Below are 16,844 nucleotides of genomic sequence, written 5' to 3'. Positions count from 1 at the left end.
CCCCCAGTCATCTTTGTGGCCCTCTAATGGACTCTCTCTAGAAGTTCCCTGTCTTTTTTGAACTGAGGAGCCTGGAACTGGACACAGTACTCCAGATGTGGTCTCACCAGGGCAGAGCAGAGGGGCAGGATCTCCTGCCTCGACCTGCTGGTCATGCTGTTTTTAATGCACCCCAGGATATCATTGGCCTTCTTGAATACAAGGGCACACTGGTGGCTCATGGCCACCCTGTTATCCACCAAGACACCCAGGTCTTTCTCTGCAGAGCTCATCTCCAGCAGGTCATCCCCTAACCTGTACTGATGTATGTGGTTATTCCTCCCCAGATGTAGGACTCTGCACTTGCCCTTGTTGTACCTCATTAGCTTCCTATCTGCCCAGCTCTCCAGCCTCACCAGTTTTTGCTGAATATCAGATACTCCTCCCAGCTTCGTATCATCAGCAAACTTTCTGAGGGTGGACTCTATCTCTCCATCAGGTCACTGATGGAGATATCGAACAGGACTGGATCCAGTACCAACCCCTGGGGAACACTGCTAGTTACAGGCCTCCAACTGGACTTGTGCCGTGATCACAACCCTTTGAGTGTTGCCAGTCAGCCAGTTCTCAGTCCACCTCACTTTCCAGTCATTTATCCCACACTTCTTCCTAAGCTTACCTACAAGGGTGTTTGGGGAGAGAGATACTGTAGGGACAAGTTACTGTCTGTACTTCAGCATTTAATAAATATGTATTACAGCTGTAATAATTAGTGCTAAATGGAAAATTAGTCCCAGCATCCTCAGATTATATGCTTAGCATTTAAAGAAATCCTTTATGGTGAAAGTAAGTCCAAGCTAAAACCAATAATGTGGGAAAAACTTAACCCTTTTCCCTAGGCTTGGAGAAGTAGTTGATAGCTGCAGTGGCTGTTTGACTCCCTTGTTCAGATTAAAAAATAAATTAAAGGAGGGAGGAAGGGAATGAAAGAGCGTTTCCTTACCAGGCAGTCACACGAGCTATTGTCTGCGCGCTCCCACCCCCGGCTCTTTCACACGGGCACACGCACACAAAAAGCCAGTTTTGTGTAGTTCTGAGCACACAGATGTTCCTCTTGGCATCCCTACAGTATGGATAGGTTTTTTTGCAGACGCAGAATGTGAGGCTTCTTTGTTGGAGACAAAGTGTTGCCTGTGGTGGGAACTGCTGCAGTGATGGGAAAGTATCGTAATGTATTGTTGGATTACTGTGTTTTTTTTTCCCAGTAGAGACAGTACATTAAAGTAGCTTTGTGGGCAGTGAATTGTTTGAGCCAAACCCGGCTAATAACACTCTCTCCTTGGCAAGCAGGCTCACAAGGTATGGTTGGCGTGGTTTGGATGGTCACGAGTTTGTCCCAAGCATGTGCAGCAACGCTGGTGCATTGAGTAGCTGTTTTAACAGTCTAATTTGATGAACTAACAAAAGTGGTCTGACTCTGCAGGTATAGCTGATGTACTTTCAGGTCTTAATAATTTAATTGTACAAAGAGCTGAAACTGTATGTGCCTTCTCTCAAATTGTTTTTAGGACATCTATTCAGGGTTTTCCATATAATAGTTCTAAAAAATGTCTTAATATGAGAAACTAATAGTATTAAATGTTTGCCTTCGTTTTCTTGTAGAAAAGGAAATAGCCATTTCAAATTGTTCCTTGTGCTACTGCCTGTCAGAGAATCCTGTGCTTTTTTGGGATTTGTTGAAATATGCACAGATTTGTCGTGACTTTACCTGTTCTGCCTGGCAGTTCTAAATACACACAACAAATACGTTTTGGTTTGAAACGTAGGCTTATGCAGCTCCAGTTGAAAGATCACACAGATGAGGTGGATGAAGAAAATTACATTTGTCTCCACTCCAGAACGGTTCAAATTCCTTGAGGAAGCTGCTTCTCAAGAGTTTGGAGACAAGACTATGGAGGATAAGGTTATGTGACTCTCTATGAAAACCATTAATTATTTTGCTTCTCAATTTGTTCCTCTGATGGCAGAAGCTCTGTTTTTTCCTTCTTTACTCAGATATTTTTAACTATCTGTCTTTGGTTTCTTCACTGTCAAAAAAGATGAAATGATTTATTTTTTCTTTGGAGCTTTAATTGTTCCACAGCTATTAAAAAACATGATATGATAAAAACCCAAAGCCTTATTAGTGACTTGTTTTCTCAGTCTATGTTTGTATATCGCATTTAATGAGAATTTATCAGTGTTTCTTTGTTGACTAGAAGATACGTAAGCACTCACCAAAGAGTTCATAAATTAAAGTATCATCACGTCATAGTATCATGGAATGGTGTGGGTGGAAGGGACACTAAAGACCATCCAGCTCCAACCCCCCCTGCTGTGGGCAGAGTTGCTAACCCCTAGACCAGGCTGCCCAGGGCCCCATCCACCCTGGCCTTAAATGCCTCCAGAGATGGGACATCCACAACTTCTCTGGGAAGCCTGTTCCTGCGCTTCAACACTCTCTCAGTATCTTCCTAATATCTAATCTAAATGTCCCTTCTTTTAGTTTAAAACCATTCTTCCTTGTCCTATCACTATCAGAATGTGTAAAAAGTCAGTCTCCATCTTGCTCATAAGCTCCTTCTAAACACTGAAAGGCTGCAATTAAGTCTCCCCAGTGTCAGGATGAACAAGCCCAGCCCCCTCAGCCTTTTTCGTGGCCTCCTCTGCACTTGCTCCAGCAGCTTCATGTCTTTCTTGTACTGGGAGCCCCAGGCCTGAATGCATTATTCCAGGTGGGATCTCAAAAGCAGTGAGGGACAATCACCTCCCTCGCCTTCCTGGCCACTGAGGCTGCTTTTGATGCAGCCCAGGATACTGTTGGCCTTCTGGGCTGCAAGAGCACATTGCTGGCTTATATCCAACTTTTCATCCATCAGGACCCCCAAGTCCTTATCTGCAGGTCTGTTCTCAATAAATTCTTCTCCTAGTCTGTACTTGTATCTGGGATTGCCCTGATGAAGGAGCAGCACCTTGCACTTGGCCTTACTGAACCTCTTTAGGTTCACCTGGGCCCACTTTTCAAGCCTGTCCAAGTCCGTCTGGATGGCTTCCCTTCCTTCTGTATCAACTGCACCACTCAGCTTGGTGTCATCAGCAAACTTGCTGAGAGTGCACTTGATCCCACTGTCTATGTCATTGATAAAGATGTTGAAGAGCACCAATCCCATCCCCCATCATAGACCCCTGGGGAACACTGCTCATGATCAGCCTCCACTTGGGCATAGAGCCATTAACCACAATCCCCTGCCTTATCCACTTAGTAGTCCACCATTCAAATCCATATCTTTCCAGTTTTGAGATAAGGAAGTCATATGTAACCATGTCAAATGCTCTGCTCCATTCCTTTGTCCCTAAGGACAGTTTCCCAGGGGATCTCATCCAGTGATTCCTTAAACAGCTGGAAGTTCACTATTCTGAAGTTCATGCTTCTGACTGCTTTTTACTAAGTCATATTCCTCAAGATCGCTTAGATCAGGTAGATAGGGAAGATATTTTTTCTTCCCCTTAGTATTGTTCCGCTCCCTTCTATTTCAGGAACCCAAGGCACACCTTGATGCTGGACCCAGTGACACGGTTCCTTTCCTGGAAGTTTCTCCTTGTGTGCTTCCAGCTTGCTACTTCCAATTTTCCCTCCATGTCTCTTTTGATATTTCTTTTGACACATCCAGCTGTCCACTTCTTCTTTATTACCTCCAAAACTAACTTTCTGATGTACCTTCTAAGTTCCTTTTGATAGTTAACATTCAGTGTTGTGGTCTGTATTTCCTTAACCTCAGGCATCATAGATTTACGATGATCTTTGTTATTTTTAATGTCTTAATTATGTCTGGTCGTACCTTGTTTTCTGCTGTTTCTTAAGTTTTTCCTCCTTTTAGTATCTCTGAAAGCTGCCCTAGCAGTCTGTGCTTATTCTTGCCATCATGGAACTAGGTGGGCAGTGGCTCCTGTTTGGACCCACAGTGCTCTTTACAGATATTTTAATGTTTTCCTGTTCTGTTTCATGTGCTTTGTAAAATGCATTCTTTTTTAGATCTGAAACATACCTTTTGCAAAACTGCCCCCCTCCAGCTAATATCTCTAATAGTGGTTATTTTAGCAGAAAGAGAAACCATCAAATATTGGGTTTTCTCAAAGACAGCTGCATGACATTCTGCAGGGTTTTTTTTAAGTATTTTTACCCCATGCTTCACACTCTTCCTTGCCAGTTCTTGAAAATTGAACTGACAGTGTCAAAGCATTCGTATTTATAAGGTGCCACTCCCCAGTAAGATTTTCATGTTGTCTCTGAATAGGCTTTTATTAACTGTGAAAGCCATTTGAATGAATAATGCAAGTGTTAGCATGCAAAGAAATGTTCCTGACGGAATCTGAAAATGTCCCTTTTACAGGAGCATCATGACCTCTTTTTCATCGAAAAAGTCTGTTCTGTCTTTGTATTGTTTATTCATAATATAAGTAGCTGAGATTGTTCTTGAGACATTTGTTTTCAAGTTATTGAAACTTTAAAGTGTTACTTAACATGTTTAAATGTAGGTAGTGTTATCTCGTATTTAAATGGAGGTATGTGTTCAAGATCTGCACGCACTGTGATGCTTCAAGATAATTTGTGTGCAGTGAAAATTGTGAGGCTTATAGTCTGTTGTTAGAGCAGCACTTTCTCCCTGCATGATCCCATTTTCCTACTGTCAGTTTTTTCAGACTTTTACCATGAAGTTAATACTGTCAGATATTCGTAGCTAAAATCTTCTATTCCTTCTGCAGCGAGTGTCTTGTGTATGTCTGAGCAGTCTGTATCTTACAGACCGACTGTTGTGTAAGTGTGTCTTGCCTTTTGCCATAGATGAACAGTACAAGTGACTGAACAGTTGTTACGGATAGTGCTGTTATGTAGATCCCAACAGCTGAAAAGAGCTGGGCAAAGACATGGGAATAAGGAGGTTCAGGGAAGAGACTGGTACTTTTCAGCAGTCCTTTGGCAAAGAACAGTCCTCAGCATGTGGCCATAGTTGTTTGATTAAGGAAAAGTAAATGGTAGCTCCATCCATTCTTCTCCCTTTTCTCTCATGCACAGCAATTCTTACTAACCCAGTATTCTCCGAAGACATCACTCTAATTCTCCAAAGTTGTATTCCTCGACCTGCATCTCCTCTAGACACCACTCTCACTTCCCAGTATTTCTCTGAATATTTTCCCTTTGTAGAGGCCCCAAAACCATAGTGCCCAACCTTCCCCCTTCTTTAGCCCCTTTCCCATCTCTGCACTTGAATTCACATGCAGCTGGAGATTCAGGTATCTCCTTCAGCTGTTCTGCAATTCCATTTTCTATCTGTGTGGATGTGCGAGTTCTCTGCCACCAGTAAGCCATTCTAGCCTCCCTCACATATCTTCTGCATCGAGCCTCTCCCAGGAGAAGTGTAGATCTGGTTTATAGCTACAGTGGAGCTTAAAGACAAAGAAAGGATGTGGGAAGTACTTACAGCTCGGACAGGAGCAGGGTTGGAAGATATGCCTGTAAAAACCTGCTGACAGTATAAGAATTATCCTGGCTTGCCGATGTTTTTCCTCTGTGTCAGCTCCTCCAAGCTGTACAAACCTTGAGGGCTGAGTACCAAGGTTGAGCAAGTTTTTAAATGCGGTGCCATTGTTCCCATAGTTAGTGTTGTTATCCAGAAAATAAGGGGGAAAAAGCCTGATTTGAATTTTCAAAAAACAATGTCTGGTTCATGAAAACCTACTGTTTTTAATCCCTTGACAAGAGACATGTCTGGATTGCTGGTGCAATGAGACTGAAATCGGCTGAGTGAGAAAACTGAGAAGCACTGTAAGAAAAAGGAGGCAAAGTAGGAGAGGACCAGAGAAAATGTCTCATCCTTCTTCCCAGGATAGAAGAGACATGGACACACTTGGTCAGAGGTCCTGGGGAGACAGGGATCAGATGAGGAGCTGTGACTGAGGAAACAGTGAAGTGTAGGAAAAGAGAAAGATGAAGACTGTGTGTATTAAGAGGAACGCAACAATCAGAATTGTGGAAACTGGTTAAAATTTAAAGGGCTGAACACTTAGGACATGAAGAGTATTTGCCTAAGGCAAGGTCCCAGCATGGGTAAGGAAAGGGACAGAAACTGTGACAGGGATCAGTTGCAGAAAGATGGACAGAAGAGTGTCTGCTAGAGCATGCTTCACATGAATTTTTTTCTTGGATTCCTTTTGCTTTCATCTCCTAAGGAGTTTGCTGAACTTCTGGTGCCTATAAGCATGAAGAGCTATGCTTTTAAAAAATATTTTGTAGTCCAAATTACTATATTTATTATGCCAAAGCATATATTTTTAGGCATTTTATAAGTTATGAAATGAAATTTTTATCAAAATAGTTCATTACGTAGTTTAAACAGGAGTAAAAATGTAACAATCTGAGCGAAAGATTCAGATTTCTTTAATTTTATTCCTTTGGAGTGATGTTTCCTCTCAAGTCAAAATATACATTTTACGTTATAGACTGACAAAGTAACTGGCATAAATTACTGTATGAAACCATAACTCTATCTGATACACATTCTCAGATGACAGGAGCCACCTTTTGCAAGTTTCTTTTGTCAAAACTTACCTCACTTGCCATAGAGAAAAGGTTATAGCATTCATCTCTGACGTGATCTGAAGTGCATTTTAAAATACATTTTGCAGGGAAGGTAGTCCAGGGATTCCTTCGATTTCACTTTTGGAAAGCTAGAATGTGTCGGGAAATGTTAAAAACAAATAAAAATCAAGTTCTCTAAATCGTGCCCTCAGTGTAGGAGTGTAAAACCAGGCTTAGTAGCTGTTTTCCCGTTCCCTTCAGACAGGCAGGCTGATGGGGGGTGGGACGGGTGGTGTGGAAGAATGGATGGTGGGTGAGAATGGTTGTAGTATACCCTAGATATTTCATTTACTGCTTGCCGTTCCAAAAGAAAGCAATGCAAATTGAAAAACAGCAGTAAAATTGAAGGAATGTAAGTTAAAATTCTCCGTTTGTCTTTCAAACTTGCAGCTCTGTATTTTTATGACATGGAATAGAGGGTATCTGTGAGTGAATTTTTAAAATGAGAAATACTAGGGAAGACCCTGTGAGACTCAACCATTTTTGTAACTGTATTCTTTTTGAAGCACATTTTTCCAAAATAAAAGGTTTGCTGCTTTGAACTTTAAAATAATAACTGGAGTAGTTTTAATAAAAAAAAGGACAGCTTGCTAATTTGAGATCACACGCAATATTAAATATTGGATAGTTTAACAAAACGCTTTAATGTTTGCCCCTATAATTTAGTGTTTGAATGAAATTCTTGATGCTGTTTAGTAATGAGGATACTTCCTCAACATGTGAAATTGCATACCTGCAAAGCTACTCTCCCATTTTCCTGGTAGCAAACGGTATAATTATGATCAAAAAATATTTTTTAGTTGCAGTCTCCTTGTTTTCACATGTTCATTGCTTTCTGAGTTAACTCCTTTGCTGTAGCCTGAAATGACTTTTTTATGAAAAAAATAACATTTCCCCCCCCAGCCTTCTTGAACATTAGCAAGTGCTGAAATATGCCATGCCATACCCTCCCTCTTCAATCTCACTGTGTAAAGATGCATATTTTTATTTCTTGACATTGTAGTTTATAAATACGTTTTATGGAGGGCATATTAAAATGACTTACTTTGTAAAAATTACAAGTTGGAAGTCTTGACTGAAGAGTTTTGGGGTTCAGGGGATGTTTCCTTTAATTTATTAAGATTTTAAGAGATGTAAAGCTTCAGTGGAAAGGTGAAAGGATTAGGGTAAGGACCAGGTGGCAGGAGCAGAATTGTAGTTACTCACAGGGAAGCTTCCGTGTTGCTTGGGTTTGAAAGCACTCACTGTGCTACTTCTGTATTATCAGAGGAAAAAAAACAAAGACCAACACTACTTTTAATGGGATGAGAGAACATAAAGGTTAATTTTTTAATTTGTTTTTAAAGTTCCTTTAAGCAGTGTAAGCAGTGCTGTCAAAGCTCCACTGTGAGTTTTCTTGGTGCTCCTACATACTTTAATACGTTGGTGATGTATGGTTGCATAGACATACTGTTCGAAGAAGATTTTTCTTCTTGCTTCTCAAATTTCTTCTCCATGACAGACTAAAGAAAAAGCTCTGAAACAATTATTTGAGTTACCTCCAACTTAAGTCATACTCTGTAAACGGACACTTGAGGAGAGGTGTGCCTTTATTCCCAGCATTTTGCCCACTCCAGAACAGATAGAGAGAAGCCTGCGAGTACTTGTTCAAACTACAGAAAGCTTTTTGGAATGCTTTGATCCGTGGCTTAATTTCAGGTGAATGTTTCTGGTGAGTGCTTCAATGGGTGCCCACATCACTACCAGTGCCGGTGTGGGTCAGGATCATGGCTTGGTACCAGCCATGGTGCGTTCCCACCTCAGGCTGGGTGCTGGCTGGAATACCTCCAGCCACAACTGGCATTCTCAAAGAGTTAAAGATCATAGCTCTTGTGAGGAAAGGATTATTAGTGGAAAAGAATAAACTGACTTCAGGCTCTCATTGTCTGTTTATATTTTTGAGTATGTCTGTGCAAGAAGATTGGGCTATTGTTTTTAAAAAGAATCTGCTCCTAGGTGGTTAGGATGTAGATAAAATATAATTGATAGCAAGGGGATTCAGAGAACAGCTGTGCTCTGGGATAGTGCCATTTAGGAGGAAGCAGAGAAAATAAATGCTTTCTCATGAGGATGTGTGTTATGTGTAGAAATGTTGGAGGATATAGGGGTCTGAATGAAATATCTATCCCATATGCTTTATCTCCATGAATTCAATTCTGTCTTTCTCTTCTGATGACTGTTTTATAAGAAAGTTGTATAGAAGTGGGGAAAGATTTGACTCTACTTGCAAAAGAATTTTTTAGCATATTACTATACCTTATATATAAATATATATGCAAGCAAACTTTCTTTACTTCAAAGTGAATTTAATACTTCTACCTGGCACTAGGAAGTGGTAGAGGAAAAACATGTGCATCCTTGACAAACTCCTCACATGGGGGTTGGGCCGTGGTTAATGGTTCCTGCCAATGGTCATGAGATAGGATGGTCTTGAATACCAGCATTGTTACTCAAAAATAAAGCAAGTCCTTTTGCAAAATGGAGTAGACAGCTTCTTTCCTTTTACACTGGTGTTCTGTGTCTACTAGGACGCTTTCTGAAAATAATGAAATGCCTGCTTTGTTTCTGGGTCCCGCTTAAAGCATCTGCTTTAACTGTAGGATAGTTTTATCTGTTTTAAGGATAAATACCTTTGTGGATAGAATATGGTTGCTATGCATAGAGCAACCTATCATTTCATCTTGTCCTAAATATGGTGCATAGACCACCACTGCAAGTTGCATTGCTCTTTCTACTTTCTCTACTACTACTTGTTTATTCTAAAGTGCTTTAGCTCTAGGGGACATCTGTCAGAAAACCAAATGTTTATATTCACACAAATTGACGGTTGTGTCAGCTTCTTAAAGTGATGTTCTTTGGGATCTCTGTAATCAGATGTGCTGTCACTGGAAAACCTTCTTTAATAGTTGAGTTTAGCATGATTAAAGTTATCTGGATTGTAGTGTTTTTTGCAAAAATGGAGTTGCTTGGATTTTCCTTACAAATATATGCAAAAGTCATGTCTGAAAACTTGAGGAGAGTCCTGTATAAACTGTACAACAAAGTTTTCATAACACTAAAATGGGGATGTTGTGCTTAATGTGCTTTAATAAATCTAATTTATTTATGAATTCGGGAGGTATCGTTTCTGCACAGCTTTCCTTCATTGGCTTTCCTGATTCTGAATGGCACTTTTAAAGTTTTGATAAGAATAAAATAATTTCATCTATTCTGTGAAACACTCCTGTAGCAAACAGGCCAAAAGGAGCTGTTGTATGATGAAAATGATATTTTGTATTCCAGTTACAGATACGTAACTCAATATCTTCCTTGCTTTGCACTGCCAAATAATAGTGAGGATGTCTAATTCCATTTTAAGCCTTGTTCAGTTTAATATTGCGTAGAAAAGTGTTGTACTCTGAACAGTTTTCACCACCGCGTCTACTTTACACTGTTGGTGAGCTGCTTTTCCTGTAGAAGGGAGAAAGCAAAAGGAAAAGGGATTACTGGTCTCTAACAGTTGTCACAAGCCCACTACTAACAGTATTAAGTTTCAGTAGGTTGGAATCATATCCTTCATCTTCTGAAAACAGCACAGAATGCTGTAGTTTATGGCTCTGAATGTAGTGTCACTCAAGCTTTAATATTTTCATGTAGCATCTACTTTTCAGTGAATCTTTCTCTTGCATGGCTCTACTCTGTATGCAGTTTCCTTCATTTCTAGACTGTTTGCCTTCTCTCATGCCCCATCCACTACTTGCACTCATAGATAAAGGCAGAAAAGTGTGGTAATCTATGCCAGAGATAGTATTGGGGATCAGGGTAGCTTTATGGTTGGATGCTAAGGCACCCCAGCTAGCCAGCAGCTGTTGAAGAAGGTAAAGTTTGGATTAATACTAGAGAATTTTCTATACATTTCTCCTGTTTTCCCGAACAGTAGGAATCACTAGCCAGCAGGTATATTCATTTTAAGCTCTTCAGACATTGACTGTGGGAAGTAGTGAGGATCTTTCCTCTTTTTAACCTTATCTCAAAACATCTTGGCTTTTTTCGGGAGCATTCTCTTTTAAATGAGCTGAGCAAATACTGGCAGATACTTTCTGTCCTTAGGGCCTTATGCGTTGTCTTTTAATTTTGTTTTGCCTTTGTATTATTATTCTTGAATGTCACATGTTAGCTTTCGTGGATTATTATCATCACTTGTGAAACTGTTCTCTTTTGAAACGCAAATAGACGAAGGGATAGAATTGATCATTTCCAGCTACCAACTCCTCATAAAATGTTCTCTGGCTTTGGTAGCTGTGCCATACTCTTCACCACAGCAGTTTTTACTCACATTTTGGGCAAATAAATGTCTTTAATTTTATGTTTTTTAAGAAAGTATGTGGTATTTCAACTGTGTTGAGCAGAGCAGGGGGGCTCTGCTCTCTGTGACAGCAACAGGGCCCGAGGGAACGGCACGGAGCTGTGTCAGGGGAGGGGCAGCTGGGGGTTAGGGACAGGTTCTGCACCAGAGGGCGGTGGGCATGGAACAAGCTGCACAGGGCAGTAGGCACAGTATTGAGCTGCCAAAGTTCAAAGAGCATTTGGACACTGCTCTCAGACATAGAGTTTGAATTCTGGGTGGTGCTGTGCGGAGCCAGCAGTTGGACTCTGTGATCCTTGTGGATCCCTTCCAGCTCAGGATATTCTATAATTCTGTGACTTAAAGGTCAAAAGAAAGGAGAAAAAAAAAAGTAAATAAAACATAACCCTGTAGGCAGGGCAATAGTTGTGGGGTTTCTTTTATGTAGCAGAAAACTTGCAGATGCTACTCGGCTTTAGGAGAGACTATGGTGAGAAATTTTCTTGCTTGAGGTCCAAAGTTAGAAATATTAGCTGTAGTTATGTGGCATTACGCTTCTTTGATAATAGCAGTGTCACCAGTGACCTAATGATGACTTAGCCTCCCCTTTAATGATGTGTTGCCCTGCGAATAATTGTGTGCACGATACCAGATAGTACAGTAAAACATCCTGATAGAAGACACAATTTCCTTTATAATAACTGCTCTTCAGTGGGATTTGGTAATGTCTTCTCTTCCATGGGCAGGATTACGTCAAGGAAGAGAGGCTCTGCAGTGTTACTGAGTAAGTCCCAGCAGATCCCTTCATAGAGTGATTAATGTGTATCAATTTTTCAGTCACTGAGTATATAAAGCTTTTCTGTCTAGTATTTGTCTTTCCTTTTGGCGTAAACAGTTTCAGTGGCAAGTGAGACTTGAAGAAGACTATATGCATGAAAGTAAAAGAGACATAAAACTAAACACTGAAGTTTTTGGGAAACTCAGCATTTAGTTTATCTTTACATCATAAGTTCACTCTTTTAGTGGTGACGCACTATGGTTCAGACTTCCATTACAACATGTTGTTTTCTGTGGGGCTGCTACTCCAGTCTGCTGACAGGAGAGCAGCTGTAAGGAGATGCAAGGCCATTGCCTAACAAAACTTACCTTTTCCTCTTCTCCCCTTTCCTTTGCAGCAAATATCAGAGAGGATCCCGAGTACGCCTGAGACTGCTGGATCTTGAACTCACATCTCGGTTCCTGGGTGCAACGACTGATACTACTTTGTTGGAAGCTGATGCGGTGCTTTTAGGGCTCGTGGAAAGCAAGCAAACAAAGCAAAAGGAGTAAATTTCATGTAGATAGATACACTTTGTGCTTTAGAGCAAATTATACATATGAAATGTTCCCTTGGGAGAGAAACGAAAAGTTTCTTTCTTTCCGGTTGGTTATGTAAATAGTGAGATCAGTAAAAGACAATAAGCACATTGTACCCGATTCTTGCTCATTTTTTATTCATTCATCTTTCCAGCTATTTGCCTTTGTAATTAAATGTGGAAGATTAACTAAACTTATTCAGGTAGTATTAGTTGAACATCAGTCTTCCCATCCCAAATGGATGTTGATGTAAGGCACTGTGCTTCCTGTTGCGGTGCTCCTTCCTGGTGCTTCATGCAGAACACCATGAGGGGTTCCTCATTTCCAAGTTACAGTGCAGGATAGTTACTGCAGATATTAGTCTTCATCTCTGTTATATTACATCGTTATTTTATCTCAATTTACATTAAGGAATAGAGGTTATTCATTGCTTTAATTTGTTCTCTCATTTCCAATGCATGTTAGTAAATTTTCTCTGGTTGTTAATGTAAATTAAAAAAAAAAAAAAGGCCAAACAGTGTTTCAATGTAGTAGGCCAAATGTAGGCCTTAGATTTCTGTAAGTATAGTTAAGATAAATATAACGAGTATTTGAATGCATGAGGAACCATACTATGTATTTGACATCAAAGACCACTTTTGATCTCTGGTATATTCAAGTCTGAATTCTGCACAGTCATTCGTGATCTGTATTGATCCTAGCAGATGTGCTGAGGGCAGGTGAATTTTACAACTTCACCACTGAATGACAGAAAACCTGTTTCACCTTAAACTGGTGTTTTTTTCTCCCAAAAAGCTGGAATAAATTTAGAATTCTTAACAGCAGTGACAATTAGGTGACGATGGCTTTCTAGCAATATCTACCAATTTAGCAAAACCCACACTGGCTTAAAATCCACAAACACATCATTTTTTGTGCTGGAGCTAGCACGTGAGCAAATGGAGGCACTACAGGATGGTGTAGCTCCTTCTGTGTGTGGGAACTAGGTATATTGATATTTCAGTCACATCAGGAAAGAGTAGGGGTCAAACAAGAAGGATTCTAGACAGCCAGCTGCAGGCTGCTGCAACTCAGGAATCTCTTTCCTTGTCCAGATGTGAGGGAAACTTAGATGAGATGGCATCAGAAAGCAGAAACTGGGAGTCACTCAGTTAAGCTGTAGCTGGCCTGGTGGTCAGGTTTGCCTCCCAGACGCTGCAAGTGTTCTTATGGTCCAAGAAAATTCAGGACACAAAGGCTCTAGTCTGTTTAGAGATCTTTTCCAAAAGCGTTGTCATTTTCTTTAAAGGTTGTCTTCATTTCTTCTTTCATTTGATAGCATATGAAAGGAAAAGGGAAAGCAAAGCTTTTTTGTCTGGTTCCACAGCCCCTGTTGCCAAGTAGTTTGATTCTTCCCTATTCCTCTACCCAAAAGAAAAACTTTACAGAAGAAACAAAATTCCGTTCCTACCTGTGCCTATTTGTAATACTGAGAAAAGAGTTTTAAGTGGAGGTGTCCACTGCTACAGAAAGTCTCTAAAACACTTCTTCTGCATGATCTGTCAAGAAGAATGCTCTAATATAAGGTATTTATTTGCTCGAATTACTGTGAGGAATCGCATGGAAAATGTGTGATAGTTCTGAAGGGAATGGACATGTTTTCACAGGTTCTTTTTATAGTTCTGCAAATTGAAGTGTATTTCTGAAATAAGCAGGGATCCAAGTAAGAAAGGAAGCAAGCAGTATGAGCTGGTTTTGTTGCATTCATTTGCTCACTCATCTCAGTGAACCTACGGAGGGGAGTCTGAACATGAATCGTTCTATGGTTCTGTGATTGGGTGTTAGGTACCTCCAGGTACCACTGAAGTAGAGAAAGAAGGCCTTTTTAAGGAGCCAGAAGGATTTAAAGAGAAATCCTTTTGAGTAACTCACCTTTACACACTTGACCAACCTTAAACAAGGACATTTAGGAAATACATGTGTTAACTTTCTGGGGACGTGCTATGATGTTAAAGCTTGCTTCACAATAGGGTATCAGAAAGGATTTTATCAAGTCTTCCTCTGGATATTCCTTAGAGAAGTGACTTTTAAACACTGTAGTGGTTGCTAAGCGTATAATTTGCTTTTTCAGAACGAGCTTTTTAGGGGAGCCTCTGCTTGGTTTAGCCTGTGCCCATTACACATTGCCTTGGTTTTGTACAACTCCCACATAAAGACTTACAATGACAGAGCAGGGAATCCTGAAATGTCTTTGTTGTGGGTTGTTTGTATTGTTCTGTAATACCTAAATATGCCAAGAACATGCGTAGCCTACCTGTCCTTAATGCAAACTAAGGAATGGCCAATGCTGGTCATTACAGAACAACCACGATGGCACAGTCATATAGTTCTGTGTCTAACAGAAGCTATGAGACTATTCTCAGTTTTGACTCAATTCTCTTATCAGAGCAGAAATGGATAATACAGACAGATATTTTTAGTGCCATCCCCACAGAAGAATGACATCAGATGCAGCCCCCTTTTCTGCTAATTGCCACCAACCCCCAGGAGTTTCCTCGTTTTGCGTGATCTTTTTGCTCCTTTTCTTTTCTTTTTCTGCTTCTGAAGGCACACAAGCACATGTACAACCCATTCCTACAGAACAATGCACAGTCAAGTCTCCTTATCTACACAATCTGGATTCCTGAATGGTTTTGCATGGACCTCTTGCATGTACCATTTTTATTTGGAGGTCATTCTTTCACATGTGAGGATACTCATTTCTACCAACTGAAAGGAAGGGTAATAGCCACTCCACCAGCTGCTGTGGCATCGTGCCTGGCTCCTGGCACTGCTTGGAATACTCTTAAGTATACTAAGCATGTTATCAGCATGAACCCCCAAAATGCTGCTGATTCAGTGTACTGAGACTTTAAGGACATGCAGTTAGTTGTAAGTAGAAGCACATCATTCTGCTGAGAATTCTTAGGCCAGTATAAGCTGAAGTCTGTATATGTTCATACAACTGCCACAATCAGGAACTTCTCTACAGAGCATTTTAAGTTTCTTCTAGATTTTTAATTTTGACTTACTCTGAAGCACCGATCAGATAGATGATGAAAGGTAACTAGTAAAATTTACTGTTTGGATTCTGCAGCTGAGAAGACATTCGATGTTAGCTCATTCTTCGATGTGTTTTTCAGAGGCTTCTTTCCTGGAAGAGTCTTGACTTTTGGAAGTGTTTAAGGTTTGTTTGTTTTTCACCTTGGAAAATTCTTGGGTAGCAACACAGACCCCGCTTCTTTAGAGAGATAATCCATTCTCCATTCCCCTCTGTCAGATACCGCTTTGTGGCACACCAGCATCTCTAAAATGACAAATTTGGATAACCATGGCAGATCCACTTCAAGTAGTTGTAATTCATCCTTGGTGAATATTACACTCCAGTGTAATATTGAATGATGAGAGAACAGCATGGAACTCATCCTCAGCAGAGGAGGGCCGGCCGCCTCCTCAGCCTCTGCATCCCTCCCCACCCAGTGCCTTACATTCACATGGGTGTTGGTGTGCGGTGTGGTTCAGCAGCAAGCCGCTGCGGCAAGTACCAAGTTTCTCTGGTACACAACTCCAGATGTTCCCACACATTCTGCCATGAGGGCACTTTCTAGGCCTGCAGCTGAAGTGCCTGTGAAATTCCTCTACCCCACATCCACTTCTTGTTCCATGGAGGTACTACACCTGAGTGCTTGTAGTGCTTTTACAGATGTACGTATGAGCAGCATTAGCTTCTATAAAGACAGAACCACAGCCAGTTTGGATTTTAGCTGAAGCACTACTGTGTTACTTGGAAGGACATAGTAATTTTTTTCTGAAATTCTACCTTTTCTTTTAGGAACTGAACATCAAAACACCTTATATGCACTTGGAAAACAAAATAACTTTCTTATGGTGTAGATTTGGAAGAAAAATGAAAATAGTGAAATGCTCTTTTGATTACTGATGTGCTGTGACAGGACCTGGTAAATCCCCCGGGCTTGTCTGCCCTTTCATATTCGAGGCCTTTAGGTGATGAGATGGGGAAAAAGGAAAATGCTAAAAAAATCAGGCCTGCTACCAAGAGCAAATTAGCATCTTCCCACCAAAGCTTTGCCACTGAACTTGTTTCTGAAGAAAAGAATACTTAACATTTTACTTTTCTTTGGGGCGTTCTGGAAAGTTTGGGCTCCTCCTCATTTCTTATTATTGTCCTATTTATAACTGAGGCAAATAATTGTTCAAACTTTTCTCTGACATCATTATTCCCTTACGCTGGGAAAGCTTTCCTGTCTGTGCTCTGTCTAGAGAGCATTTCTGCTGGGTGCAAGCATGCACTCTACATGTGTTTTGTAGTAAATTATGCATTCTGGGGAAGTGTTTATCACATATGATCGGTCTAGACTACCCAGATGAGGCTATTACATTGTCATCTGGCCATAACCCAAAACAAATATTATCGCTCCCGTGACTGCATTA

At 40.6% G+C, this 16,844-nt stretch overlaps 1 protein-coding gene across 1 annotated transcript in view; it reads left to right on the top strand.

Moving 5' to 3' along the window:
* The window catches only part of MRPS28 (mitochondrial ribosomal protein S28), a 77,404-nt gene extending 64,910 nt beyond the window's left edge, over positions 1-12,494 (top strand). The window contains 1 exon segment of the mRNA XM_021385908.1: positions 12,194-12,494. Coding sequence (XP_021241583.1) covers positions 12,194-12,347 — 154 coding nt within the window. The 3' untranslated portion in view covers positions 12,348-12,494.

This window comes from Numida meleagris, chromosome 2 (genome assembly GCF_002078875.1).
Source record: "Numida meleagris isolate 19003 breed g44 Domestic line chromosome 2, NumMel1.0, whole genome shotgun sequence".
NCBI lineage: Eukaryota > Metazoa > Chordata > Aves > Galliformes > Numididae > Numida > Numida meleagris.
The sequence above is the reverse complement of the archived record's forward strand: the minus strand, read 5'-3'. Positions and strand labels throughout refer to the sequence as shown.